Source organism: Cyanistes caeruleus, chromosome 3 (assembly GCF_971803275.1).
Source record: "Cyanistes caeruleus chromosome 3, bCyaCae1.hap1.1, whole genome shotgun sequence".
NCBI classification, from domain to species: Eukaryota; Metazoa; Chordata; class Aves; order Passeriformes; family Paridae; genus Cyanistes; species Cyanistes caeruleus.
The window spans coordinates 7,358,416-7,385,341 of NC_141703.1; the positions used below are offsets into that span (position 1 = coordinate 7,358,416).

The 26,926-nt window shown below is 42.1% G+C and overlaps 1 protein-coding gene across 1 annotated transcript; it reads right to left on the reverse strand.

Annotated features, from left to right (window-relative positions):
• Window positions 1-1,440: 1,440 nt before the first annotated feature.
• On the reverse strand, window positions 1,441-26,844 carry LOC111927108 (uncharacterized). Its single transcript, XM_086879648.1, has 6 exons — window positions 26,540-26,844; window positions 26,222-26,294; window positions 25,686-25,739; window positions 24,685-24,769; window positions 22,545-22,647; window positions 1,441-4,032 (listed from the first exon to the last, which is right to left on the reverse strand). Exons 1-4 carry the CDS (start codon window positions 26,755-26,757, stop codon window positions 24,713-24,715), a joined length of 402 nt encoding a protein of 133 aa, XP_086735774.1. The 5' UTR covers window positions 26,758-26,844; the 3' UTR covers window positions 1,441-4,032; window positions 22,545-22,647; window positions 24,685-24,712.
• Window positions 26,845-26,926: the final 82 nt, after the last annotated feature.

Here is a 26,926-nt window from a genome sequence, read left to right on the forward strand (position 1 = left end):
GAGGGCAAGGAACTGGGCAGACTTCACCTCTTTCCCTCTCACAATGTCACAGTCATCTGCTCCTGCTGTGATCCTAAGGATATTGCCACTGGAAGTTCCTTTGGAAGAAAACACTGTGGTTTACCAGAGGGAAGAGATTCTGAGAGTAATGAAGTGAAAGGACAGTCCTTCCTACCCATGCATACATATACTATAATTTATGTGTGGTGTTTCTAGAACACCCAAGAACTTAGTCTTTGACAAAAGCAGTGCACATAAACATATGGCAAACACACTCCCAGAAAGAAAGGCAGCTGCTAATAAACAAGCTCTGAATGAGGTGACAAATAAACAAATTAGGTGAACCTGTAACTGAATTAGGTGACAAACCCACTACAGGGGGAAGCAGTGGAAAGATGAAGTTGTAGCCCCACTGCAGTGACTGAGGGAGCTGGAATTGCTCCTGGAAGTGCAGCAGTGCAGCTCAGGCTCTGTGCTCCCAGCTGTGCTCAGTGCTGGTGCCACCGAGCTGCAGCAGCAGCAGCTGGGAGAGCTGATTTGAAACTGACTTGAGCATCCTTCCAGCACAGTGCTGCAAGAGCACTGACTTCAGTTACTATTAAAAAGTATAATAGCATTATACATAAAATAATGATTCATGTACAGCAGGTAGATGGATGTTCCTTAATTACTGTTTCACATAAGCCAGCACTAGGACAGCGTCAGTAAAATAGAAAACACATTCAGACTTGCACACGAGGTTACTGATAGAGTTCACATTGCTAGGCATAAAAAAATAAAATAATTCCAAAAAAGGGTAGAAGTTTGTATAACTTGAAAGAATGGAGTGAAAGAGATCACAAAGCACTGAAAAACATTAATGCAAAGCAAATAGCAAAATCTCCCTCTTAACTCTGAGGATTTAGGAAGACTACACGCGATATATTTCATTGTTGTTTTCTACACCATTTTCTAAATTGTTTGGCGTGGGCTGGTCTCAGAAACTGCCAGTGTACTGGAATAGGGGAGTTTCCACCCAGGGATTCCATAAAGGAAATGCTAATGATGCTGGGAATGAACACCACAGCTGCTCAGCGAGAATTCCTGATGCAAAGCAAGTCTACAGATGCTGCTTGTGAGCACAGTTCTCCTGTTGTGCCGTGATATACTCAACAGCCCACTCTTTTACTGTACTGTTTTCATAGTCTTTAAAGGCCTGAATATGACTTTCCATCTTTCCAGCAGTGCTTTTCCTTTATTGCTTGCATGAGTTGTTCCATTTCATTATCCAGTGGCATAGTAGATCTTCCTTGTTTTGACAGGGACTGTTCTGTTACAATTACCTGCTGTCATTGCGGTTCAAGTGAAGGTGCTGCCAGCTGGACAGAGCTGTAAAGCAACATGAGTGAACTTCCCAATGCTAAAGATTTTTTGAAAATCCAGGAAGCAATTAGCCACTGCTATATTTAGAAGCCTGCTTTTATTGTAACGAGACACTGCCAGCCAGAGGTCAGGGGCAGACAGAGCCTTGATGCCTCCCAAACTTCAGAGATGCTTGACTCCTGCATCACATTTAAAAAGTCTTCCTCTCATCTGGAAAATGTTTAGCACACAGGAACATGTGACACTTTTCCACAAAACTACATGGAGATAAACTGCACCAAAGCTTTCAAGAAGGATGTTCCACACAAGGGGAACAAGCTCATGGCAGGCAGCAGAACAGGCAGAAAGTGTCTGCTCATCTGATGGGCTCAGCATCTCTTGTCTCAGCTAATCAGAGCAGGAAGCAGTAGGGAGCAGAGTCTAGGGATTACCAGCATTACAGGTCTGCAGCCAAAAACACAGAAAGGGAAGGAAGAGAAGGGGGGATATGGCAATGTGGGCTCATACAGGTCACCCGCTCCTCAGTGGAAATTCCTCATGCCCCTCTGCACTCTCCTGGAGGGACACTGCCTCAGAACATACATGACACCCATCATCTCTTCAAAGGTTTGCTGACACACTGGAATCATGAGAGAAAAAAAATAATACAGCCTCTTTTTAAGAAATGAAGAAACACAACACAATACTTCAAAGCTACTTTTCTAAAAGATGACTAGAAGATATTTGGAGGCCAGGACAAGCCCAAAGCTTTCTGCCATTAAACCAGAATTTACAACAAAATATGCAGCTTCAACAACAGATGAGTACAGAAGGCTGAAACTACACGAGAGGCCATGAACCTACATGTGGGAGGACAGTCTTGAAGAAAAGAAGGAATTTTAACTCTAACATGGTAACCAAAGCTAATCAAAATTTGGAACAATTATCTCAGTTAGTACTTTTTGCCAAATGAACCTCAATTATACAAATTACCTTTATTTGCCTCAATAAGGCATAAGAATGTTTTTTAACATTTTTGCAACTTGTTTCTCTTGGGCTTACTATCTGAAAAATTAAAATTAACCTAACTTACTAGTTCCCTCTAACATCTGTTAATAATAATTACAATATTCTTTCCTTTTTGCAGAATATGCTAGGAAATATTTTCCTTCTCCAAAGCAGCTTTGGTTTCATGGAAACCTAGAGAGATTTCTGTAATTTTCCAACTATTACAGTCCCCAAACACTTTACTGTTGAACACAATTATTAGATCCACCAGTTTTGTCTTTCATCTGTGTGTTCCTAACAGATGAGCTGGTTTTGTGCCCCATCATAAGCTTACAAATTAAACTCCTACATGCTCTCCTGCTTCCTAATTTGGTGCTTTGGGACAGCACTGCTGTTAGCTCTCTTAAGAACTAAACCATTATTCAGATGAGCTACAGCAACTCGTCTTCAAACAGTAAACTGCAACTTAAAAAACAAAATGGGATTGCACTCGGTATTTAGCTTCAACATTCAGCACCACACAATACAAGCTTCAGAACATTCAATTTAACAATACATGGACGAAATTCTTGCCAGAGAAGAAAAGTGAAATTTCCAGCAGAAGTCTGGGGTAATCTTGTGTTAGTGAAAACATTTTTGATGGGTCTTTTACAGTCATGTTCATCACTGGTGCCCCTTGCAGGCAGTGATATGGGCAAGTGAATATGGGAAACTGCTCTCAGGAGCAGCCTATAATTGTCACTTCATACAGCATAAATAATTGCTTAGGCAGCAAAAAAAAAATGCAGTGAACTGTGTTCTCCCTAGACTTTAAACTGGACTATTCATTTTTTTCAACCTAGAAAGACATACTGCAGACTCTCATTGGAGTGTAATCTAGTAATGAGGTATAAGAATAAGGAGACAAATTAATCCATAACTCCTAAAGGCAATTAGGGTACCTAAAAGTGCCAAATGCCAGTATGCTTCCATGGTGTTACAGTAGACAGAAAATTCAGGGATAGCAGAGCCATGTCATTACAAGCTCCTGTGTGCTCCAGGCCCAAAGCCACCAGCCATTTTAGGAGAAAACACAGATATTGGTGTCCCTGGTTACATGAGGACAGGAGTGTGCAGGGTCAGGCTGAATCTTGCTCTTTCCCTAACCCTGCACTCTCACTACTGCAGTCAGTAACTGGTTGGAAATGTCCATTTTCTAACACTTGCATGACTGCAAAAAAGCAATAATTATTGACACTGCAGCACCTGATGTGCTTCCAGGGGGGTTCATGTGCCATGGGGAGAGAAGCTGTGCTGGAAAAGGTTTGGTCCTTCAATTTCTTCCCAGAGATAAGATCAGGAATGCAGCAATCCAGTGCACATCTACAAACTCAGAGACAGAAGTGAATTTGATCTCCTGGTGGTGAAGTTCAGAGGTTAAATTAAGGACCCAAATACCAAGGGCAGCCAGGATGTGAGTGTGATGGTACCTGAATAAAGCCTTCATTTCTTCAATTAAGAATTTTTTTGCTTTCAGAAGAGACCTGGGATCCACAAACCTGAGTACCCAAGCTCAGGTCCTGCCTGAGACTCAGTGGAGAAGAACCTTCCCTCTTCTGATGAACAAACTCGTGTGTCCTGTGTCCTGCCAGGATGGCTTCTGGACAAATCCTAAGGCACAGGGGCCAGAGCAACACCAGGCTTCTGAAAGAAATACATTAATGAAGGAAACAAAAAAAAAACCCCACAAATAAACAGAAAAACACACCAAAAACTGAAAAACAATAACAACCAAAAAAAAACCCCAAAAACCAAATAACAACACCAACAAAATGAAAACAAACAAAGAAATCAAAAATAAACAAAAACAAACAAACAAACAAAAAAAAAACTAACAAAAAAACCCCCAAAAAACCCAAATAACCAATCTGGCTTTTGTAAAAAATTCCAGAGGTAGAAAGTGGAACTTTGATTATGGAAAGTTAAAATCTTTCTGTTTCAAATGCTTCATAGCAGGAGTACAGGAAACTACATGGATGTTTTCATAAACCATACAGCACTGCATTTATGAGGGTTTATGATGTGGCAATGCCATTTTAATAATAATAGTCATGATTATCATTTTAGTTTTGTAAAAATTATCTCTTAATATGATTTGTAACTCAGCAAAGAAGCCTCTTGTCTAGATCGCAATTTAATTTTTCAAAAGAAATTACCAACTGTGTTAGAATTTGAATCAGTCACTATTGAAATATACACTGTGCTTTCAGCACATCATTTTTCAAAGGATTTAGTTTCATACATGTATATATATCCCAGGGGAAAAAAAAGTCAGTTTTGTCTCTTTGGACTGGTAGATGATGGCTATGGCTCTCTGCACCCTCATCCAGGTGAAATCAGGTAATAAAATCACTGGGGTCTGGGTACCTGTGGTAGGTTGACCCTCCTGTCTCCCTGCTGTCCCCCTCGTGTCTCCCCTTTCACCTCTCATTTCTGTGAATCATATATTTAAGAATTATCATTAAATTCACAGTGATCACACAACCTTCATGTATGTCAACAAACCCAACCAAAAAACCAGCAAAAAATTCCCCACACATAAAAACCAAAATAACATCATTGCAGCACAGAACAAAATGGGCAATTTACACAAAAACCACCCCTTGTCCTTTCATCAGAAAGTTACAACAGAAGTTCCCTATGGTCTTCCTACTCTCTAATATTTTTTCAATCCATGTTTTGCCCATTATCTCTCCCAATTACCATCCTTATTTCAAAATCCTCATGGTCCTGGGTTTCAGTACCAAAAACACTGTGGGGGGTTGACCCTGTCTTGATGCCAGACACCCACCAAAGTCACTCTGTCACTCCCCTCCTCAGGTGGAAAGGCAGAGAAAATACAGTGAAAGGTTCAAGAGCTAAGAACATGGAGAAATCACTCACTGAAAACCATCACAGGCAACACAGACTCAGATTGGGGATATTAATTGAATTTATTACCAACAAAATCAGAGCAGGATAATGAGAAGTAAAAATAAATTGTGAAAATAACTTCCTCCCACCCTTTCCTCTTTCCCAGCCCTCCCTCCTCCCCCCCAGTGGCACAGGGAGATGGGCAATGGGGGTTATGGTCAGTTCATCACACCTTGCTCCTGCCACTGCTCAGGGAGAGGAGTCCTTCCCCTGCTCCAGTGGGGGATCCCTCCCATGGGAGATTGTTCCCATGAACTTCTCCAGCATGAGTCCATCCCACAGGAAACAGTTCCCCATAAACTGTGGGTCACTCTCCCACAGGGTCAGTCCCTCGGGCACAGCCTGCTCCAGCCTGGGTCCCCCACAGGGTCACAAGTCCTGCCAGGAAACCTGCTCCAGGGTGGGCTCCTCTCTGCACAGCTCTGCAGCTCCCAGCCAGGACCCTGCTCCAGCACAGGCCTCCCATGGGTTCACAGCCTCCTCTCAGCATCCCCCTGCTCCATTTTGGGTCCCCTCCATGGGCTGCAGGTGGATCTCTGCATCCCTGTGCCCTCCAGGGGCTGCAGGGCACAGCTGCCTCACCCCGGCCTCACCAGGGGCTGCAGGGGAATCTCAGCTCCAGCCCCTGGAGCAGCTCCTGCCGCTCCCTCTGCTCTGGCCTTGGTGTCTGCAGGGCTGCTCCTCTCATGTTCTCACCCTGCTCCTCTCTGCCTGCAATTACATCTGCACTGGAACTTGTTTTCCTTCTTGAATTTGTTATCCCAGAGGTGTTACTGCCTTTTCTGACTGGCCCAGCCCTGGCCAGCAGCGGCTCCATCCTGGAGCCATCAGGGGTTGGCTCTGCTGGACATGGGGGAGGCTTCTAGCACCTTCTCACAGAAACCACCCCTGTAGCCCCCTGCTTCAAAACCAGGCCATGCAAACCCAGCACAGCGCCCAACCAAGTTAACAATGACGTCTCAAAGCAATGCCATGAAACACAGCACTGTTAACTCATTGTCCTGGAAGGCAGAAGATGTTTGGCAAAGAGCACTCACACAGTGACTGATGTCCATGGATGCACATCTCCTCGCCCTGGTTTAAACTCTACCACCCTTAGTTCCAGGAGACTCACTTCTACCCATCCCTGAATTAACAAGCTGTTATATCTGATGCACCTTTCTTCCTCCCCACCTCTTTCTCTGTGTAGCTACCAGCTTCTATTTGCTGTAAACCTACTTCTTTCTGGGATGAGAATTGTGACGTTAAAGCATTCTTTTTTAATTTCAAGTCCTGGGAAGAGTAAACAGTTGTAGTCTGGATGAAGCCAGGCATACAGGTTTGAGTATTTTTCCTTAGGGAATAATATTTTCCCCATTGTTACATCTCCCATGTAATTCTCCTTTACTGCCCTCTTCTGATTTAGCACTTGGATATTAGGCAGGTTAATAGTGAATAGATAACCTGCAAGTTGTCCAGTAGTGTAAATATACTGTAAATACTGCTGGCACTCGCCTCACTCTGCCCATTAGCAATGCTCACCATTATATCTCCAATGATAGCAGACACATAAAACACCACCAAGGCTGCTAGACAAAAGAATCCCCAAGCAGAGTGGATAAATCAGAAAAAATTAAACAATATAAACAGGAACTTCAATACCTTCTACAAAGTTCCATTACTGCCAGCAATACATTTTGAGGTGATGTCATGCTGCATACATCACAAATACCCAGATAAGCAAGGCTTGTAGCAATCTTCCTCCCATACAGCCAGCCAGCATGTATATTTGAATATCTTTTTGACAGTACTTGGGCTGGAGGAAAAAACAACATTTTTTCCAGCCTCATCAAAAAGCAATTGACTTTTAAGCACAGGGTTTCATCCATGGCTGTTTATTTAGGGGACTATTTGGTTTAGTATTTTGCCATTTCACGTTGATACAAACAACTTATTCTATGTATATTTCAATTTTTTTTCTTTGCTCATTATGAAATTAAATAGCCTGGTATGAAATTTGAGATTACATACTTTTATTTCTGTGTAAACAGCATCTCCCAATAAAATAACCTGCAATATAGTTATGGAAGAAAATTATTTTAGAAGTTTCAATTCTCAGTAGAATTTGTCTGCTTCCTTTATAGACCGAGTTACCAAATACTTATAGACAAATGTTAATCTTAGCTACATTTTTCTTTTGAAGTACTGTGCAGACTCCTGGCAGCCTAAACTGGGGTGTCCTTAACAATCATTGGACTTCAAGAATCTCGCTGAAAGTCATTAACTATGCCCCCCGTGCAGAAATGCCACTCCTGGTTATTCACAAACTATAGAGAAGCTCAACCTTCACTTGCAGGATACATTCACTCAGCTGGTGCCTCACAAAACAGCACATCTGACACAGGAACAACAGGCAGGTTGTCTGGAGCCCTCATTTTACCCCATTTTACAACTTTGTCTAACAAAAAGTCCTAACAGCACTTCTGGCCAGGGGTTTCTTGAGTGCTCAGCAAGTTGGAAACATCCCCTGGCTTGGATGACAAGAGTCAGGCTGAATGAAGGCTAAGCCAGCCAGAAACAGGGAACTCAGGGCCTGGCTGTCAGGAATTCTTATCAAACCAGCTGGATTTCTGGGAGGGGATTGTCTGAAGCCAGCCCAGACAGACAAACAGGAGATCCTTCCCCAGTCTGCCAGACAATCTTTAAAGCAGCTGCTTTAACCTTGCTGAACCAGATCTAATCAGAGCAGGTGAGACTCATCTTCTAATCACTCCGTCATAAAAAAGCCTTTGTGGCACCATGAGAGACTCTCCTGTGAGCAGAGGGGACAGGCAAAGGGAGAGGCAAGAGTGAACTGAACAGCACATGTGGCCCTAAAGAGGCTGAAATTCCCTTACTACACCCTGACATCAGGGGACTGACTGATTATCCTGGGTTCTGACCTCTTGCTTTTGCCATTTGGCCCTGGCACTGCCAGGCAGCTGCGATCTAAGCCGAACCATGGGTAGGGATGTAATGGCACACACCCTGCTGCCACCCTGAAAAAACTCCTACACTGTGGGCTGGAGTGTTTCCAGGGCCTCAGGCAGTGTCTCACTGACATTATTTCTCGTGTTTAGAAACCACTCTCCCTTAATAGCCAAGGTAAGATTCGGTGTGTTATTCTTACAGCTTTCACTCTCTGACTTTTTAATGGCTGGGCTATTAAAACCAATGGAGTTTAAATGCAACAAAGGTAGAGCTTAAAAAAGAATTCCCAAAGCCTTACTGTTGGTAGGTGGTAATGGCTGAGTTAAAAGGGGCGGTATTTCTCCGAAAAGATTGCTCAGAGGGAAATTAGGAAATTCTGGGAACCTGAACTGTCCATTAAAGAGAAGGTCCTGGCAGTGGGAGTGAAGTGTGACAAGACAGACACTGGCAGAGTGAGATTCATGCAGGCTGTGGGATAAACTGAGCAGAGAGAGAAGGGATTGTAGGGAGGTATGATAAAAACATGAGAAATTAGGTAAAAATCAGAATTAGGCACACAGACAAATATGGGAATATTCTCTAGAAAATATTCCAAAGTTCAAAGGTGTACCTTTGATCAGGATTGATACAAACAGATTATCACAGACACCAGGATTAAGAGAAAAATGTTTTTATTTATAGGTAGAACTACAGAATAAAGCTATGCATTTTTGAACCAAAGAGAGCTTAGGAGTACTAAAAACCTGAAATTAACTCTGAAGAACTTTAAGAAATGGTTTTAAGTACAGAACTAAGAAAAGGCTAGGTATAACTATAAGCCTTCTTTCCATAACAGGAGACCAAGCTCTTAAAGCAGAATCCCTTCATATTTAAGGAGCTCAGCTGTGAACATCCCTAAATTAGAATTTACCAGCTTATGTCCAGTCAATTTCAGGTCTCTAGAGCAAGAGACATGACATAGGGGATGAAGGTATTTCTAAATAAGCTTTAACACCTGAGGATGTATGGAATGACACTTTTATGGCTTCAGGAATGCTGTGGAAATACTAACTGGTGTTTTGGCAGAGTGCACTTCACACTGTAGAGCAGCAAATGCCTGAGCAGACACATGCCCATGTCTTCTCCTCTGCTTAGCATCTCCTTCCTTCACCCTGGTGGAGTCTGAGCAAACTCCACCGCCTCTGGAGCACAGCAGTGGAGGATGATCAGCTCTGGCAGGGGAGCAAAGGGGTCCCAGCTCAGCTGCCATGGTGCAGCTGTCAGCTGAGCGCTCCTGAAGCTCTAACACTGGCACATCCTCAGCAGAAGTCCCTACATACTGGATAATACAGTAGAAGATAGGAACCAGTTGTTTTTCAGGAGAAATGAAAAAAAAGAAAAAAAGGCTATAGATGTGGACTGAAGAGCTACAGCAAGCTACTTAAATGCAACTCTTTAAGTGCTAATTGAGCTATGTTTTAAAAACAAACCATCATTATGAGAAAAATCTAAACTCTTCAAGGTTCTGCTGAAATATAATTCTTTCATGGGGGCAAGGTGACTACTTTTAATAAGATGTTTAAGTAAGAGCAGGGTGGGGTGAAAGGCTCCTGTAACACCTGGGTGGGGGAACTCTTTGTTATCTACACCCAGTTAACTCACCTAGAGGCAGCCCCAGGCAAATGGGGGTTCACAGCTTGGCAGCCAGGGCAGTCACTTCTGCCCCTAACCTGAGGTGCTGCTGAGTTTTATGTGACCAAAAGGACTCAGGTCACCACACAGGTCCCTTTAGTAATGTACTCTGGCTGGACAGCACCCATGACATGGGAATCTCTTTCTGAAGAGAATATATGCTAAAGAATTACATCTGTGCTGCTTAATTTTTGCCTCTATTCTGATTATATCAGAAAGTGAAAGCTGTCCTCCAGGAGATTTATGGCCTTTATTTGACATTGCATTGAGCCCATCAAAATTTAAGATCAATTGACTGGACACAGCTCATGAGACTTCTTACATTGTGGACATCCACGCTATTAGGGAAATGGAAAAGACACAAACTCAGCAGCACAAAAGGGCAGGATAATGAGCTGGGGCACACCTCAGGCACATTCTGTTGTTCTCTACAGGATGGAAAACCCAGCCACTAAGACAGGAAGAAAACAAAGATGGAGACAGGAGTCTTCATGGCTCTGTGGGATAACTCACTACTCTGCAAATGATTGTTTATTTTAAATGGAAATATTTCTGACCTCTGGTTTGCTCAGATAGCTACAGAAGTGATCATGGTGCAACAGCAAAACCACTTTGTTCTGATCCTTGTTCTGATGCTCATAGGACAGTTGAGGATTTCTGGTTATTAATAAATTTGCCTTAGCTGCATTTCCTTTCTTTTGTGAAGTAGTTTAGTGAGGCAGATTTACCTTGGCGTAAGAGATGGGCAGATGGCAGGGCTATATAGGTCATGTGCTCCTCAATGCTGATAAAGGAACTACTCTGTGCCTATACACTGACTGTCTCCTGCTGACTGAGACTGAAAATAACCATAAAAGCATTCCTTATAAACAGAAATACCTGAATCTAAGTATAAGCATACTGCCTAAACTAATTATTATGGTCAATTTTATATACCCCCTGTGCAAATAAACTCCCTGATTAAAAAGAATGAAGCATCTGACTATCCCAAATATGAAAGTGGCACAATCTGCTGTTTTTTCTATTGTTCATATTGATTCTTCTAATTAGCACCTTTGACTTCCCAATGGGTAGACTCAATGACAGTAGCTCATCTAAGATCATGTCAGCAGCTGTTGACAGTCCCTGGTGCTTCAGATGAGGGAGACAAAATCCAGTTTTTTAATGCAAAGATGAAATAGCCACTCCATTTCCTTATTTTAAGGCTTGTTTTTACTATCCTTTCTCTTCACTTCTATGCATTGTGTAGTATGTTCTAATTGAGGACATTTTACATTCCTCCATCTGGTTCTACTCCCAGCCTCAGAAGTATAGTGCAGTATTGCATCCATTTCTACCTATTATCCATTCTGTCTTCAGTTAAATATAAGTTTTATCTTTTTTTGTTTGATGTTTGGATTGTTTGAACATCTTTTTGCTCTTGTATTACAATTAAAAATATAAGAACATGAAATATCTTCCCTTAACTTTTTTAATGTGCACTCTACAGCTACATATTCACTTCTTATCTAGATAATCCTAACATGAAAATCCTTTATATGGAAATTTTTCCATGTCATTCCTCCCAGTTGCTTCTAAATGCTTAGGCCACTCATTCCTTTCATGTGATAACTAGAATTAACAGGTTCTAAATAAACACACCACTGGTTTCTTCCATATGAATCCGTAAATTCTTCAATGCCACTCCTAGGTTTGCACTGACATTTTCACTCAGATTTTTTTTCACTGGTTGCCATTAACTTCGACCTCTGACAGCAGTTCAGGTAATTCTTCCAAAATGCAGTACCCACATTAATTTTCATCTGATGCTCAGTGACCTAGCTTAGCTATCTCCATAGCGTTCTTTGCTCTTGTCTTGTTTTAATTATCCCAGACAATTTTGTCGTATTGCAAATGTTGCCACCTCACTGATCATTCTTTTACAGATTGCAAATTACATTAATCACCGAGTACTGGTACTCAGCCTCAGGCCATTCTGCCACTTCTTCTGACATTTCCGTATCTGTCTCTCTGTGTTTCTATAACAACTTTCTCTTCCTCCACAACAGCTAGCTTTTTTCACAGGTTCCCACAAAGAATTTTTCAGAAATTAAGTAATTTTTTTATTACTCATTTCTGTAGAAAATCTTGCATTTTCCTTGATAGAAAAGTGTTTGTTCCTACCACATTATATCCTCTTAGGTGCCTTGTACCTATTCATAATTGTTTAATCCTATTTACCCAGCAGTTAAGCAAAGCTCACAAGGGCTGTAATCACAAGATTGTCCAGAGCACTTACAATCTGTTCAGCTGTCTAATACCTTCGCAGTGTCTCTCATTTCCCATTTGAGCCGTAGCTCCCTGGAATAAAAGCCAGCCCCGTGATGCAGGTGCAAGACTCAGAGTCAACACTGGATTCTTGCTCCGGCTCTGCCAGCTACTGGCAGTGTAACCTTCAGTAAGTTTCCTAACCTTTCCAAATCTCTCTCCTTTCTCCAGTGCAGGTGGTGCTTAACAACATCACGGATTTGCCAGGTCTGTTTGCCTCAGTGCTGATTCCTGGCGGTTTCTTCGATGCCTCCATCAGAGCATCACAAGCCAGGGTACGTGAGCACTGAGCAAGCAGCGTCTTGCTCCTCTGCACATCCCTGAATACTCTGACAGCTGCCCAAGGAGTTCTTTTCTGGGTGGAACAGGGAGAACTGAGGAGAGGCACAGCTTTGCACCACCCGCCTCCAGCAGCAGGCACATCTGGAAAAGCTGCGCGTTAATTTTTTATGAAGCCTGATTATTAACGTTTTGTAAAATGCTTGGAGATTCTTGGTAGGAAAATTTTACCACCTGCTAAGTATTAGCCTTCTATAAATATTTCCAAGCAGGGCACAGTTGCCAAATGTTTGGGTTCAACTTTAACCATTCTAATGCTGGGCTGGGGGAAATTCTCATGAGAAACCAAATGTTCTTGGTGAAAAAATGTTTTATACCACTCATTTTCCTGGTTTCTGTCTCAATAGCCCCCACTGTTTCCTGTCCCTTAAATGGTCCTTGTAATCATGTATATAAACATTTTTTGTCAAATGTGTATCTTCCTTCTCAAATTCAGAACTTGGTAGTATTAAAGCACTCATATGCTGCAGATATTAATTTCAAGGTCTTAACATGTTTAACATAATTAAAGAATCTGAACAGTTTGTTCCAGTATTGTCATTTTAGACAATAAATGCTTAACTGCATTGTTTTTTGACTACATGAAGCATTGCACAGTACTCCAACTGCAGAAGCCCTGAGATAAATTACACCACTTGAACTTTTAATATATTTACTCAGGCAATAGCTTGGAGGAAAGTTCATAGAAGCAAATCTATTAGGTAAATTAGGGTTGTAACTTTTTGGCAGCTTCATTTAAAATATTAGTCAAAATTAGTGAAGCAATTTAGTCCCATTCAAAATTATGCAAGACCAATATGCAAATAGAAGAGAGAGAGCTTTAGGAATGTAGAACAATTACTATTTTAATACATATGTATTTAAATAAATGCACCACAGAGAGACCAGCCAATGACAGCTGGTTATCCTACAGTGTAGGCTGGCTTTGATCTCCATATTCTACTTATTTCTTTCCTTATTTCAGCAGAACTTCTGACTTTCTCTCTGCCAAAGCATCTAAATGGCTGACTTCAGAGCAAACTTTTTCTTTTCTTTTCTTTTCCACATGCTGATACTTGAATCAGAAAATATTATTCTGATTTTGTGTTGTATTTGTGTAGGACACAATTCTTCCTTACCTCTGTATGCTGCATTAAAAACAGATTAGTAAAATTGTTTGATCATTCATGCTGAGTTCCTGGCAACAGCCTATCATACTGTAAAGATAACTTTTCACTTAGTATCCCTCTCATAAGTGTATTAGGAAGACAGGAGAAAAAATACTTAGAAATGTGTTTGGGAGTAATAATTTCTTCATGTTTATGTCCAGTCAACATGACCTGAAAGTCCGCTCTCTAAAGGCTTGTTATTCAGCAGTGAGAAGAAGAAGCAAAGAAATTATCCAGGGCAGGCTATATACTGAATTTGGTGGTGGATTCCTCAGTTAGTATTTCCCCTGCATTATCTCCCCCTTGGAGAAAGGTCTTTTTACCGTAGTGCTTGAAAATGAGCCAGGCATGCTTTCACAGGGTACTTGAATTTATTTATCACCATCCAGAGGGCTGACTCAGGTAAACAGACAACACAAAGTTTTCAGATACTTAAACACACACTTAGCCCTAGATATTAGAGGTCCCAAGTTTAAGGAGCAGATTATACATGTGATCTTTCACCATGCCACAGAATTGAACCCTAGAGGTTTAGAACTGTGTGGGAACAAGCTTTCTCTGTGCTCTTTCTCTGTGTTATTTCTCCTCAAAATGTTTTCCAGAATATTGAGCCTATCTGTTGAAGAATGACAAAGGTGCTTAAAATTGACCTTGAGTCAAACAAAGAGGAAAAAAGGAAGATTTAATTTTTAGTCAAGAACCAAGTTTAATCAATTATTTTAATAAGATTAATTTAAGAGAGTCTCATGAGCAATCTTCTGCTATATTTAGGGCTACTGTGTCATTTGTGTAACATGGAAAATCAGAGAATAAAGAGGAAAAGGTAAAATAAAAAATCAGGCAAATGCATAATTCAGTATCTAATAAATGGGGCAAACAATGTTACCAGCTTCCTCTTATTTGAAGTGAGAGGTTAAACTTACAATAAAACAAAAAGCAGAAGTTCTTTTTAAAACTTTAACTTTTTATTCCAAATGTAATTCTGATAGAAGCATGATATGCTGAGTAACAGCACAGTGGTCTGCTGAGGGTGACAGCTGCAGAGACCTGTGATGTTTTTGCATTGAAGATGGAAACATTCAAGTGCTGAAATGGAAATTTTTTAATTACTATTAAATTGCCAGCAGTTTTTTGCCTATCCGCAGCAAATTATTTCTATAAACACTTTCAGCATTGGGGAGGACGTTCCAGAGACGAGTGATTAGTTATGAGTGACATCCAGAGACTTCAAAGTGCAAGACCTGAACGTTTTCTGAGCCACAGCCACTGTGAGCCGACAGTAGCAGCTGTAAAGCGGCCAGGGCAGAGAACCACAGCTTTCCAGAGCCCTGGAAAATGCCAAGAGCTGGTGCACAGAGCCAGGTTAAGCCATGGCAGCCAGAGAGAAACCAGACAGGAATGAATCGCTCAAACATCTTGGCTCTGCAGGCTTAGAGAATAAAGCCCAGGACCAAAAATAAAACTAAGAGTGTAACTTCGCTGAAGACCACAATGAACAGAACAGATATCTGAGGCAATTTGAAATCGTGATCTTTCAGGGGAGCAAATCAACCCATGCACAGCTTTTGCTTTCATAGACAACCAGCTTAGCATGTGAGGACACTCAGAAATTTTGTCATAGCTTCTTTAGTTTATGAGCTTGAAACTAAGGCATATAATCTTACAGCTGGGTTGTGCTGGATGCTTAGGGACCAGTGAACATCCATTCTGGTTGTAGCAGTCGTGGCAGAAGCTCCTGTGTTCAGTCAAAAATGAGCTGGGTACCTTCAGCAATTTAAATAATAAGTCTTCATTAATCCATCTCATTTTCTAGAATGGTTTAGGAAATGATCACACGAGGGAAGTTGATGTTATCATTAGTATACCTAGCCTGACAGACAACAAAGGGCTTAAAGATTCCTTGGAGAGACAAACGTTGCATGCAAATTTGTGCCTGACAGAGCTGCCAGAACCAGCTTTCTAAGCCTGGCACTCTGCAGAGCAGAGGACACAGCAAAGCACTCAAGAAACAAGTGCCACTGCCAGTGACAAAGCTCTTGAGAAGCTGAAGGAGAAAGAGGCCTGTGAAAGTAATCACAACATAAAGTTTTCTTCCACCCACTCCAAGAATGACAATGGTGCAAGTTCTCTAACAGTGATGGTGGTGAGGCCCTGACACAGGTTTCCCAGAGAGTTTGTGGCTGCCCCATCCCTGGAAGTGCTCAAGGCCAGGTTGGAGGGAGCTCTGAGCAACCTGGTCTAGTGGAAGGTGTCCCTGCCCATGGCAGGGGAGCTGGAAGGAGATGATTTTTAAGGTCCCAATCCAAACCATTCTACGACTCTTTGATTCTCTTTGAGCTGCACGTGGGTGTCAATAGTTGCACAACTAAAAAGGTTCATGCTCTCATTCCCCAGAGATAACTTTTAGCTGAAAAAGACATGGAAAATAGTACTTAAAATGACAATATTCAGCTACAGAAATATGATTTGCAAGTTAAATGCAAACCTAGGAAAGTTTTGGTGGCTGCAAGCACACTCACTCACTTGAAAACTGGGCTGTGGTTCAAGGTCCAGAGTCAGATTTTACATGAATCAAGGAGATAAAAAAAAAACAACAGTAAACTCAGAATACAGACTTTGTTTGTCAAACCTGCTCTTACAAACAAGTTTTTTACAAAATGTAATTAAAACTATTTACATACTGTGCCCAGTATATTATTCTGTCTTTACTGATAATCTTTATCAAGCTCGAATTGGGGGGGTGCTCCTAATGTGAGATGGATGCTTAAAGAGACTGGAGTGCTCATTTCTAAAATGTCATTGAAAAATTATAAAATGAGCGAAGGAAATTCATTTAGGGATTGAAAATGTTAAGAAAATGGCATAGAGATTTGTCCTTATCCTAAACAAATGAATTCATCAAGGAAGTGGTAAGACTTGTCATATGATACAGCAAGTACTTGTTCCCAATGCAAAGGAGAAGCAAGCTTGCATGTCCTGGCTGGAAAGGAAAATCTCCAGTCAGCAGTCCCTTATCCTAGATGTGTGTTGAGAGTATTCTCATTTTCCTGGAACAGTGTTGCTAGAAATGACACCAGCTTAGAAAGATGACATCCCAAATTTGAGCCCTTATGCTAGGCCTGATACAGGAATGTCTGACATTTATCGGGGTCCTGCTTAACCATTCTGTTCTGAAATACAAATTTAGTCGATATAACCATAACCTCCATCATCTCCAGCTTCTACAGGCCAGCAGAAAATGTTGAAGAATACACAGGAATGGATGCCAATTCTGATCTGTACTTAGTGCTGTTAATAATGGAGTGGTACCACTGTAACATGACTTGTTACTTGCTTACATTTTATTCAACTGAAAACTGAAAACAAGAGTACCTGCACTTGAGTGCTTACTGGGAATTCATGTCAAAGTCATAGCAACCAGCAGATACAGGGGAAAAAATACGAGGTGGGGGAAGGTAAAAGGGAAGCATAATCTGGGATACCAGGAGCTGTCACCATTTTCTAAGAAACAACTGTGGGAATGCCTATAATGAAGAGCAATGACAGCAAACAGCAATAATGTTGTAAGAAATACCCTGTGGCCAGAGACAAACTTGACACACCAGGTGGACAGATGCAGAGGAATACGTGACACTTTGTCCAGAGGAGAAGTTCCAGCACTGCCATTTCACCTGAGAAATTCTGACAGCCGCAGCAAGCTGAGATGAATTCGTTTCAGGACGTGGCACAAGTGGAGCTAACAGACTTGCTGCCATCTGACAGCAGGAGTATTGATACGCTGGGAGATATTTCCAATTCCATGAATCAGTGCAGAGTACCTCAGAGCCTAATTGAACATGTGCTTGTTCATTAAGTTAGATTAGGTTAGGAACTGAACTTCCTTATTATGTTAATATTTAATTTCATGATGCAGAGGGAAGTTGCTGAGAACCTTGTCTTTAAGAGGTTCTGGCTTGAACCAGTTGTTAAATACATGCTACAAATTGCACTGCTCTTGTTAGGAGCTCACACTCCAAGTCAGACAGATCTTTATCAAACTCTATGGTGCCTGCTGCTTCCAGAACACAGAAACACCGAGGAGACATTTTTTCATTTCTGTGAAAGCCAGACAAGGAAAAAAATACCTTTCTCATTACTTTTTTAAAAGCTAGTAATCTTCTCCTTTTGTTTTAGGGCATCTATTACTATATTAACAGAAGAATTTAAAGCATCCCCCTTTGAAAGATCAAAGGAAAAAAAAATCTCTAATTTTTTTGAGGGAAACTTGCTGGGGCTCCTTGCTGCCTCCCCAGCATATCCAGACTGATTATGCCTCAGAATAATCTCTGTCTTTTGACTGTAAAGGAAGCCCATGCAATTAGCTCAGATGGAGACCACTGAGGTCTAAAGTTAATGAGATTATTTGTATATGATTCTTTGTTAGAAACCTACAGGATGAGAAAACAGAACTGACCAGTTTGTCAAAATCTTGGTTTATCTGACCAGCTGGGCACTGGCTGCATCTGTACAGCAGAGACAAGCCAAGTGCATTTCCTTGTACATAATTAATTCCTGGTCTTTGTGCCCTTCACATCCTTGAGCTGACATGGTTCTGGACAGGTACAGCTACTCTGGGCAACATCTGCTCCCTGATTATCGTCATACTTCCAACCAAAGGCACCAAAGGAAGGACAACACAACCCAAATCAAACCTGTCAATAATGTGAGTCACAGCTTTTCCACTTCAGGTAGGATTTACCCACTGATCTGACAATTGCTGTAAATAGGTACTTAGAAGATTTCTAGACAGCATCTCCTTTCTTCTTAAAGGAGAAAATACTTGGCCCTGTCTGGCTCTCATTTGAAATAATAAATTATTATGACTGAACTCAAGCTTCCAGTCTAAGAGGTGTCCTTTACTGACCTTTAATGACTGAGCACAGGCACAGCTGAAGTCTGTGGGTATGGAGCACAAAATGGACACCATGGCACTGGAAAATCCTCACAGAGCTCAAACAGCAAGGGATCTGAGGGATCTGAATGGTGGACACCATGGGAAGGACACCAGTGTGCATTTCTGCTCTGGGCTGGCCTCAGAGATGCTTTTCTGTCCCTGTGCCTCTTACAGGACAGAAGTCTGGGTGGACTGTCAGCAACAAGTGTTACTTCTGGCTATTTTCCTCACAGAAAAATTAATTATTCATAAAGTTTTGTCCTTCTTAAATTACTGTAAAAATAAAATCCTCAGAACTTAGCTCTGCTAGATTTTGGATTCTTTGTCCTAAGGACATCACCAGCATCAGACAGAGCTTCTGATTAGCAGTCATCATGAGTGAGATGAGGTTAGAAGAGGCATTTGCAGCTCTTTAGACAGTGTTTACGTATTTCTATGAACCTTCGTTTTCCTCTGTTTCTATAATAACATATTTTGCATTGGTGCAAGACCAGAGAAATGGTCTTGTTTGATGATGCTGTACACCTGGTGCTGTGAGAAAATTGAGGGTGAGTCTTGTCTCCAGATGAGCACTGGTGGCCCAAAAAACCCTGAAGCTGAGCATATTGGCCTGATGTAAAGACACCGAGCAAAGCATCACTGGGGACCACACATTACTATAACATAAATAACAATTTGCTCACCTATGTGTCGCTCTCCTGTCCTTACATCAAGATCCTTCTCCCACTTCTTGCCACCTTCTGTTATATTCTCCACTGACATTCCAATAGTGAGAGCAAATAGGGCAGCAATCACAAAAATAGTCTTGCACTTAGCACACAAGTGCCTTTTCCCAAGGAAAAATATTGCCTTTGTAGAAGCATTTCTTCCTTCCAAGTGAAAAGGCCCCAAGGACTCACTGCTGAGATTTGGGCCATGTGCAGTGCACAGGTGATCATCAAGGGAGAATGGCTCAAATTTCTTCAAAATAAAGGAGAGCCCATGAAGGGAGTGATCAGAGACATGCTATGTACTGGGTTTAGAGAGAGCTGTTATAAAGTCTGGCAGTCTTTTTCTCTCTCTGCTGTCTCCAAACTTCACTTTCACAACAGCTTTTCAGCTGCAGCCAGAGAGTCAGGCTCCCAGCACAATGTGAATGCTGTGGACACTGCCAGGGATGAGGATGCCTGTGGCCAGTCCCCTTGGATGGCTGTCAGAGTGCTGTTGCAAACATAAGCAAAATTGGCATTTTTCTCCCAGTTTTCCCCTCTGACAGACCTGAATAGAATTTCATGGCACATGGTAAACCTTACACCTTTGCCCACCACAAGTTTTTCTCCTGCTAAATTTCAAAGATCTGTTGCAAACCATCTATGGCTTGGATTCCTGCAGGTAAAAGTTTACAAGAATTTTCTCAATGGTTACTTGGGCAGTCTGAATCAGAAAGTCAAAAGCAACTCTTTCCATTGCAGGTGGTTTTGCTCTTGAAGTATAAAAAAACCCTGGAAATTTGGGTGTGAATAATCATGTAATGCCAGCATAATACTCCAGAAAGGGAAAGCATAGGAGGGAGAAGGAAGCAGGAAGCAACTAAATGGTCAGGCAGAGGGTGTTCACACTTCTGTGAAGGTATTCCCCATCTGAAAAAAATAGGTTGAGAAAACCAGGGGAAAAATAAAAAAGCTGGATGGAAAAGATGATGAAATAGTAAATAATTATTTACAGAATTAGAATTCTCTTCTAAAGTTATAAAATGTGGCAAGCTTAGCTTACCCTGAGCCTATAGGATAAGTGGTAAAGCCATACCTATGTCTTAGAAGCCTTCAACTGCAAGCCTTGTCAGCTTTGTACTGCATTACTGCACCTTAATAGAATAGTGATCTGGGAAATGCAGTAAGAAAAATTAGGTATCTTAAACCTCATAAGTAGTGTTTGGAAAATAAATTGGTGGCAGAATGAGGACAAAATAAAGGACAAAGATTGGAATGAAAAATGAAACATGGAATAAAACTAAGAGGCTGAGAACATAAGAAATGCCCTAATGGGTTCACCTAGCCCTCCTTACCCAGGTGGAAAGACTGAGATCAATAGCATGGCCTTCCTGGGTAATGATATTATTTGAATTCCAGATGTGCTGACTCTTGGGATTCACCTGAATGTGGAGAAGCTGACTGTACAATATAGTGAACTGACTGTACAAATAGTGAAAACTGAATCTTTTCATCTTTGAAAATGAAAACAGAGCAGTGGCAGTAGGAGACAGCTTTGAAAGTGAATGAAGGCCTGGTCACAGCCTGCAACCCTTGCACTTCCCCAGCACCTACTGTTGTTGTACCACGCCTGCTCCACAGCACACCCCTGCCTATTCCATCCTGAGGTTTTTTTTATAAAAATGTGTCATCCCTGAAATTCTTTTATTCCTTTTTGAGCCTCCTGGTATTACTGGTGTCCACAGCTTCCTGTGGCAACAAGTTCTCAGAAAGTTTGCTGTCACAGCCTGGGCAGTGGTCCAGGCGCTGTGACCTTCCCAGAGAAGTGTCCTTGGAAGGACATGGGGTGCACAGGCACTCTCTGCCCTGCAGAGTGATCACAGCTCTGAGCCCTGGAAAGGGCTGTTGAGAGATTGGAGCTCATCAGGCAATGTCTGGGCAACACAGGATGGGAGTCTTGTGTTGTGTTCCACAAGAAATCTTTATTCTTGGTCCAGGAACAAGGAGAACTCCAGCTACCATGAAGGTATCAGGGACAAAAAACTCCAGATAGTCAGACGGAAACAGGGGCTTATATAGGAGCATCAGGACCAGTCAGCTGAGGGTTTGGGGTGGAGCAAAGGGGAAGGACCAACAGGATACATAGAATTTGCATGCCATACATAAAATTTGCATGGGCTGTAAGGCATGCTGGGGGCAACTCCTTTTGTTGCCCTGACAGTGAGCTCATCTAGGAGCTTTCCCTCCAAGGGAGAGCTGTGGATCCTTTGTTAATCAGCCCACTGGCCTCCACAGTTTGCTATCTAGTGTGTGCATATAGTATTTTTTTGAAGGTAGGGTCTGTCTTAAACTACCTTCCTACTTGCTTCATGGGTCATCCCTCAGTTTCCATAGTGCAGGGTTTGAACTACAGTTCTGTTTTCACCTTCATGCTTTTGTAAATGTCAAGTATACCTTACCTCAGGTGTCTTCTCTGGAAACTGACAAGTCCAAGTCCCAGCCTTTTGCCCTCTCCTGGCAAGGCAGCTGGCTCATCCCTGGGTTGTTTTTGTTGCCATTTTCTCTCTGCTCCTTTGCAAACTCCTTTGCCATCCTCCTGGAGATGGGAATGCCTCAAACATCCCAGCCCTCCAGCTGTGGGTGCACCAGAGTTTTATGTGGAGACAGAATGACACCTTCTTCCTTGTTTTCATGCCTCTCCTGACACACCCAATACTGCCCTGGCTTTTTTTTTTTACTGTCTCTGCACCCCACAGCAGTGCTTTCAGAAAACTGCCTGGCTGAGTCTGAGGGATCTTTCCAGAGCTGCAACCACCAGTTCCAAGTTCAGCATTCAGCATGGATGATGTAGATGAGGATTTCCTCTCAATGAAGTTTTCCCTGCCATTTATCTACACCAAAGCTCCTCTGGGCATTTGCTCTGCTTTGTGGGGCCCTTCTAGAGTTTCTATTAGGGACCTGCCTAGTCAAAAGAGCTTAATAATCTTGTACAAAAGACAGGAGAGTGAGAAATGCAAGAAGGAAAGAAAGACATGAAAGGAAAATAAAAAGGTTATTATTTTCCATATGTTTGTGCTAGTACTTAGCATTTTAATATTGTCTTTATAATGCGTTTTTTAATTATTTTTTCTCTATACAGGTGCATGACTGTAGCATATGGTTGCAAATGATGAAAAGATAATTGGAATTTTCAGTTGGTTTTATTACCTGGTTTTAACCTCTCTTTTTAATTGTAAAAAGTTTCAATAAAAACATCCTGGAGAGATTTCCTCTACAGTTCTTGTAATTTAATCCGATCAATGAGGAAAAGCTGCAGTTGGAGAGAGAAGAAATAAACACCTCTAGTAATGCAATCAAGACACAGATACATGGTACACAAGGAAGGGGAAAATCAGCAGAATGGCAAGGAATAGCTAAAGAAGCTATTAAATAAGGGTTTGTGTAATTTTAAAATATTCCTCTCTCTTTTGATGTTTTCAGACTTACCTGGGACTGTTTCCCCTTTGGAAGTTGATTTTGAAAGGTAATTTGTGATAATTCCGACAGTATCAGATTGGGTCAGCTTTGGTTTAGTTTAATGCCCATCTTCAGTAGTGTTATCATAATTTCTGTTTAATTATGAATACAGTCTAATTACAGATGAGGAAAGTGACTCTTTCCCTTGACCAAGACCTGTCTGGTTACTGGCCCCAGGTCAGTGTGAGCCAAGTGTCAGAGGAAAGGGATGTGGTCACCATGTCTCAAGGGCAGTGAAAGCAAATTCCTCATTCCAAAGAGGCACCTCTCAGCCTGATGCCCAAGGAAAAGAGGTTTTTCCGTGTTCATACTACATGTAACTCTCCCAGGAACTTTTGAACCTGGCAGTCAACTCCAACAGAATTAGTGAGGGGCAAGGTACAGATCCCTGAGATAAGCTCCAACTGCTTTTTGAAGAGAAGTGGCTTCATTGAAGAAAGGTGGCAGTGAGAGTCCCCATCTAATTGAGCAATGGAGAATTGACACTGTGAAGGAACTTAAAAACAATTCCACTGGGAAAAAAAAATGCAGTGGGAGATTTATCTTCCCAGACAAACATCAGGCACCTGTTAAGACAAGCATTTGTGGGAAACCTGGCCTCCCTAATTACAGTGTGGCACAACTTGTGTGCTACACCTGAGATCTGCAGCTGCAGCCTACCCTGCAACATGGTAGATTCCAAGCTGATTTAATGATAGACTTTTGCAAGAAGTCATCCAGACCTATTCCAGGTCAGCTAATGGCTTTTTAGGGTTCTTTTCACTGCCAGTTTTTAGAAGGAGTGAAAATGTCTGTGCCTGTTGTGATCAAAACACGTTCTCTTTTCATTTCAACCAAAACAAATTTCTACTGCCCAAAGTATGAACTATTTTCAGCTCATAAACAATATGGCAGTTTATCAGAAACCTGGTAAGGCCTGCAATATTCTCTCTTACAGAATACTAACAGCTCACACTCACCTTCAGTGTCACTCTCAAACTTTTTAAGAGGGAGGGAATTATTGCAGGGGTTACAGATCAAAGCACCCAGGGTCCTGTAAAATCGAAATCTGAGGAACAGGATTTGGTGCTTCCTACATCTGTGGGATAACAGAACACTGTCAAACCACTGAAATTTCCTGTTCTTCATCATGGTGTACCTTTTACATCAAACTTTTAAATGAACACAACATAAAGGCTCTTTGGATAACTGATAACTACTGTTCCAAAACCAACTTTTGAACAACTTACCTGCCCTGTGGTTCATGCTGTGCAGACTGTATGAGTAAACCCTGAGAAGATCCCAGGCAAATAAAACTTGAAAACTCCACAAAATTTTAAGAAATAAGTTTTCTAGTGCCCAAGCTCACACTCAGCTACTCCTCAGCATTTTTTGAATGCAATAGTGGATAATCTAAACATACACAACCTTAACCAGCCTGTCCAAAATGTGGAAGACAGGCAGGTCAAACACATGCAGTGCTTTGTGGAAGGCTACCAGGGGCTGTAGGGCATTTCCTCATGTGAACACTCAGTGTACTTCTCTTGCTCTTTCTTGATCAAAAAGTCCGTCTCCCAGGTCTGAAATGACTGATGCCCTGATCTGTTTTCAGGCCATTACCTTGCCAGTAAATCATTTCAGGTCTCAAGTGCAAAGTTTCTTCTCCTCATATGTCAAACATCATGGTTACACACGTTTTGATGTTACATGTATGTATTTCAGAATTATTAATTTAATCCCAGAATCTATAAGGATCCATACTGGATACATGGGTGAAAATCAAGAATGCTTGCTTATGAAAGGGAACTTTCACTTTTGAACTTGTGGCTGGAATTTCTGATCACAAACATACCTGTAAATGCTCTGCTTGGATTATCATGCTACTGGGTCCTGGCTGCTGGCAGACTAATGCTCATATTTTCCTGAGCCCATTCAATCTGAAACAGAGTTACAGCACAGTTCTCAATTGTTCCAGTAACTGCTGATGCAGTGATATCCTTGCTCACTATGCAACTTTGTATGATCCAGATCTACACACAAATCCTGTTTCAGACAGATTCTTCTCATGCAATTCAAACGGGAGGCAGCACCCGTGCCCACTCTCCCCCTGTGCTGAGTGTGGACAACTGACAGGTTTGATACATCCACCTTGCTTCTTGTGATCCTAGTTAATGTTATGGCTGCTCTTAACAAGTGCATTATTTGCTCAAGGATAGGGAAAAAAACCCAAACCAAACCCAAAAAAAAAAAAAAAAAAGAAAAGAAAAAAGTTCAGCCTATAAAAAAGCAGCCACTACCCTCCCTCCTGCCTGGAAGGTAAGCAGGACCCTTCAAGTAGGCCAGATGCCTACTGGCATTTCCTGGATGCCAGGGAATGGACCACCTTTCTTCAGCAAAAGCCCATTTCTGTTTGGTGTCTTCCAAGAAACTTTCTTATCAGGACCACAACTAACCCCCAACCTGTGCCCCAGGATCTTGTCCTTTAGCAGAAAGCTACGCTCACATGCTGCCTAGCCCCAAAACCAACCCAAGTATCCTCTCAAGTTCTTAAACGGTTTGCTCTATCACAATATTTTGGTACAAAGGCCACCATATTTTATGCCTGGTAAACTTTTATTCAGTTTAAGCTGTCACACCTGGGCAATGTGGCCTTGTGTGACACCGACCACTCGGCATCCAAAGGCAACACCTCCATCAGGTGATGCTGCTGGAGTAGCCAAAGCATTTCCCCCAGCTCAGGAAGAAATCCATCACCAGCAATTTTCTTCCTTGTGCACTTTTTAATTGCTTTTATGTTAACTTCTCACGATTGCTTTTTAGACTATTTCAGCTCAAAGCTAAGTGAACACTCACCCATATACTAAAAATTCTTACTGAGTGACCTGTGTGGGACTCAGCCTCGCGGGCCTGCAAAAGGAAAAAATGGGTGCCCACGTTTAGCTGTGTGAAATTTAGAGAACAGTTTAAATTTATCAGCTTTTTGTTTGCAGTCCAAAGAGCACATGGTGGTTTAAATATTTTTTAAAGGTTGGTATGAGATGGAGCACAGACCCACAGGAATGTTTCTCACCTTGTAAGACAGCACTGTGCAGTGATGTAATTATCAGACATAATTAATTAGATGTAATTATTCTCACTGTTTTTCTTGATTTTTTTTCCTTTTAAATTTGTCTGGAGACAGGAACAAGGTAAAGTGTTGTCAGCTTTCATGTTTTATAGCCAACCCTTAAACCATTTCATCAGATAATTCTGCTCTGACAGTTTTTTTCTCTGTCTGGGGAACAATTCCATAACTTACCTCGGTCAATGAGTTTTAAGAAGCTGCATGTGTGCTAAAGTAGCTTGACAGACATAAACACTACAAGAAAAAAAAAAAAAAAAAAAAAAACCTGCAAGAGTTCCTGCCTAATTCCTTCAGGAGAGCTTTGCTTTCTTCCACAAAGCAGCCAAGTTTCCATAAACCTGGAAAAGCACACACGTGCAACACGTTAAAAACCACGGAACAATGAATCAGGTAAGCATTCAGGCGTTTCACAATCCACCCGGTGTCTCGCACTTGGTTTTCAGGCGCTGCACCGAGAAACGGCAGCGCCTGAAGAGCGTCTGGAGGCGCGCTCCCAAAACGCGAATTCACTACTTTTAGGGATAAAAAAACCTGTTTTCCCAATAACAAAGGCGGTTCAGATCGTGCCGCAGAAAATACTTACATCCTGTTGGAATATACAGAATGAAAAATAAAGCACTGGACAAAGCTGTGCGAGCCCTTGTTCCCGCAGAGGTTCTTTATTGCCACAGCCCGGTTCGTGCAAACGCGGGTCCCACCTGTGCGGCGGGACCCCCCCGTCCCTGCGGCGGGACCCCCCCGTCCCTGCGGCGGGTGCTGCAGCCGCGGGGGCGGTGGGGCCCGGGGGCTGTCAGGGGCCATGAGGGCCGTCAGAGCGAGCGGCACCCGCACCCCGACCCCCTCCCCGCGCCATGACGTCACACACCCTCCCCGCGCCGTGACGTCATCGCGCCCCGCGCCTGCGCGGGCCCCCACCCCACTCCTCCCCTCGCGCCTCCCCGGACCCCTCGAGCGGGCGGTTGGGGGCGTG

Excerpts from the sequence above, each read along its gene's own strand:
- LOC111927108 (XM_086879648.1), bottom strand. The coding sequence starts at position 26,757 with ATGGCCCCTGACAGCCCCCGGGCCCCACCGCCCCCGCGGCTGCAGCAC. Across the intron at positions 26,295-26,539 it reads TCTGTATATTCCAACAGGAT|GTTTATGGAAACTTGGCTGC; the intron begins GTAAGTATTTTC and ends GTGCTTTTCCAG. Across the intron at positions 25,740-26,221 it reads TTAGGCAGGAACTCTTGCAG|GCCCGCGAGGCTGAGTCCCA; the intron begins GTTTTTTTTTTT and ends TTCCTTTTGCAG.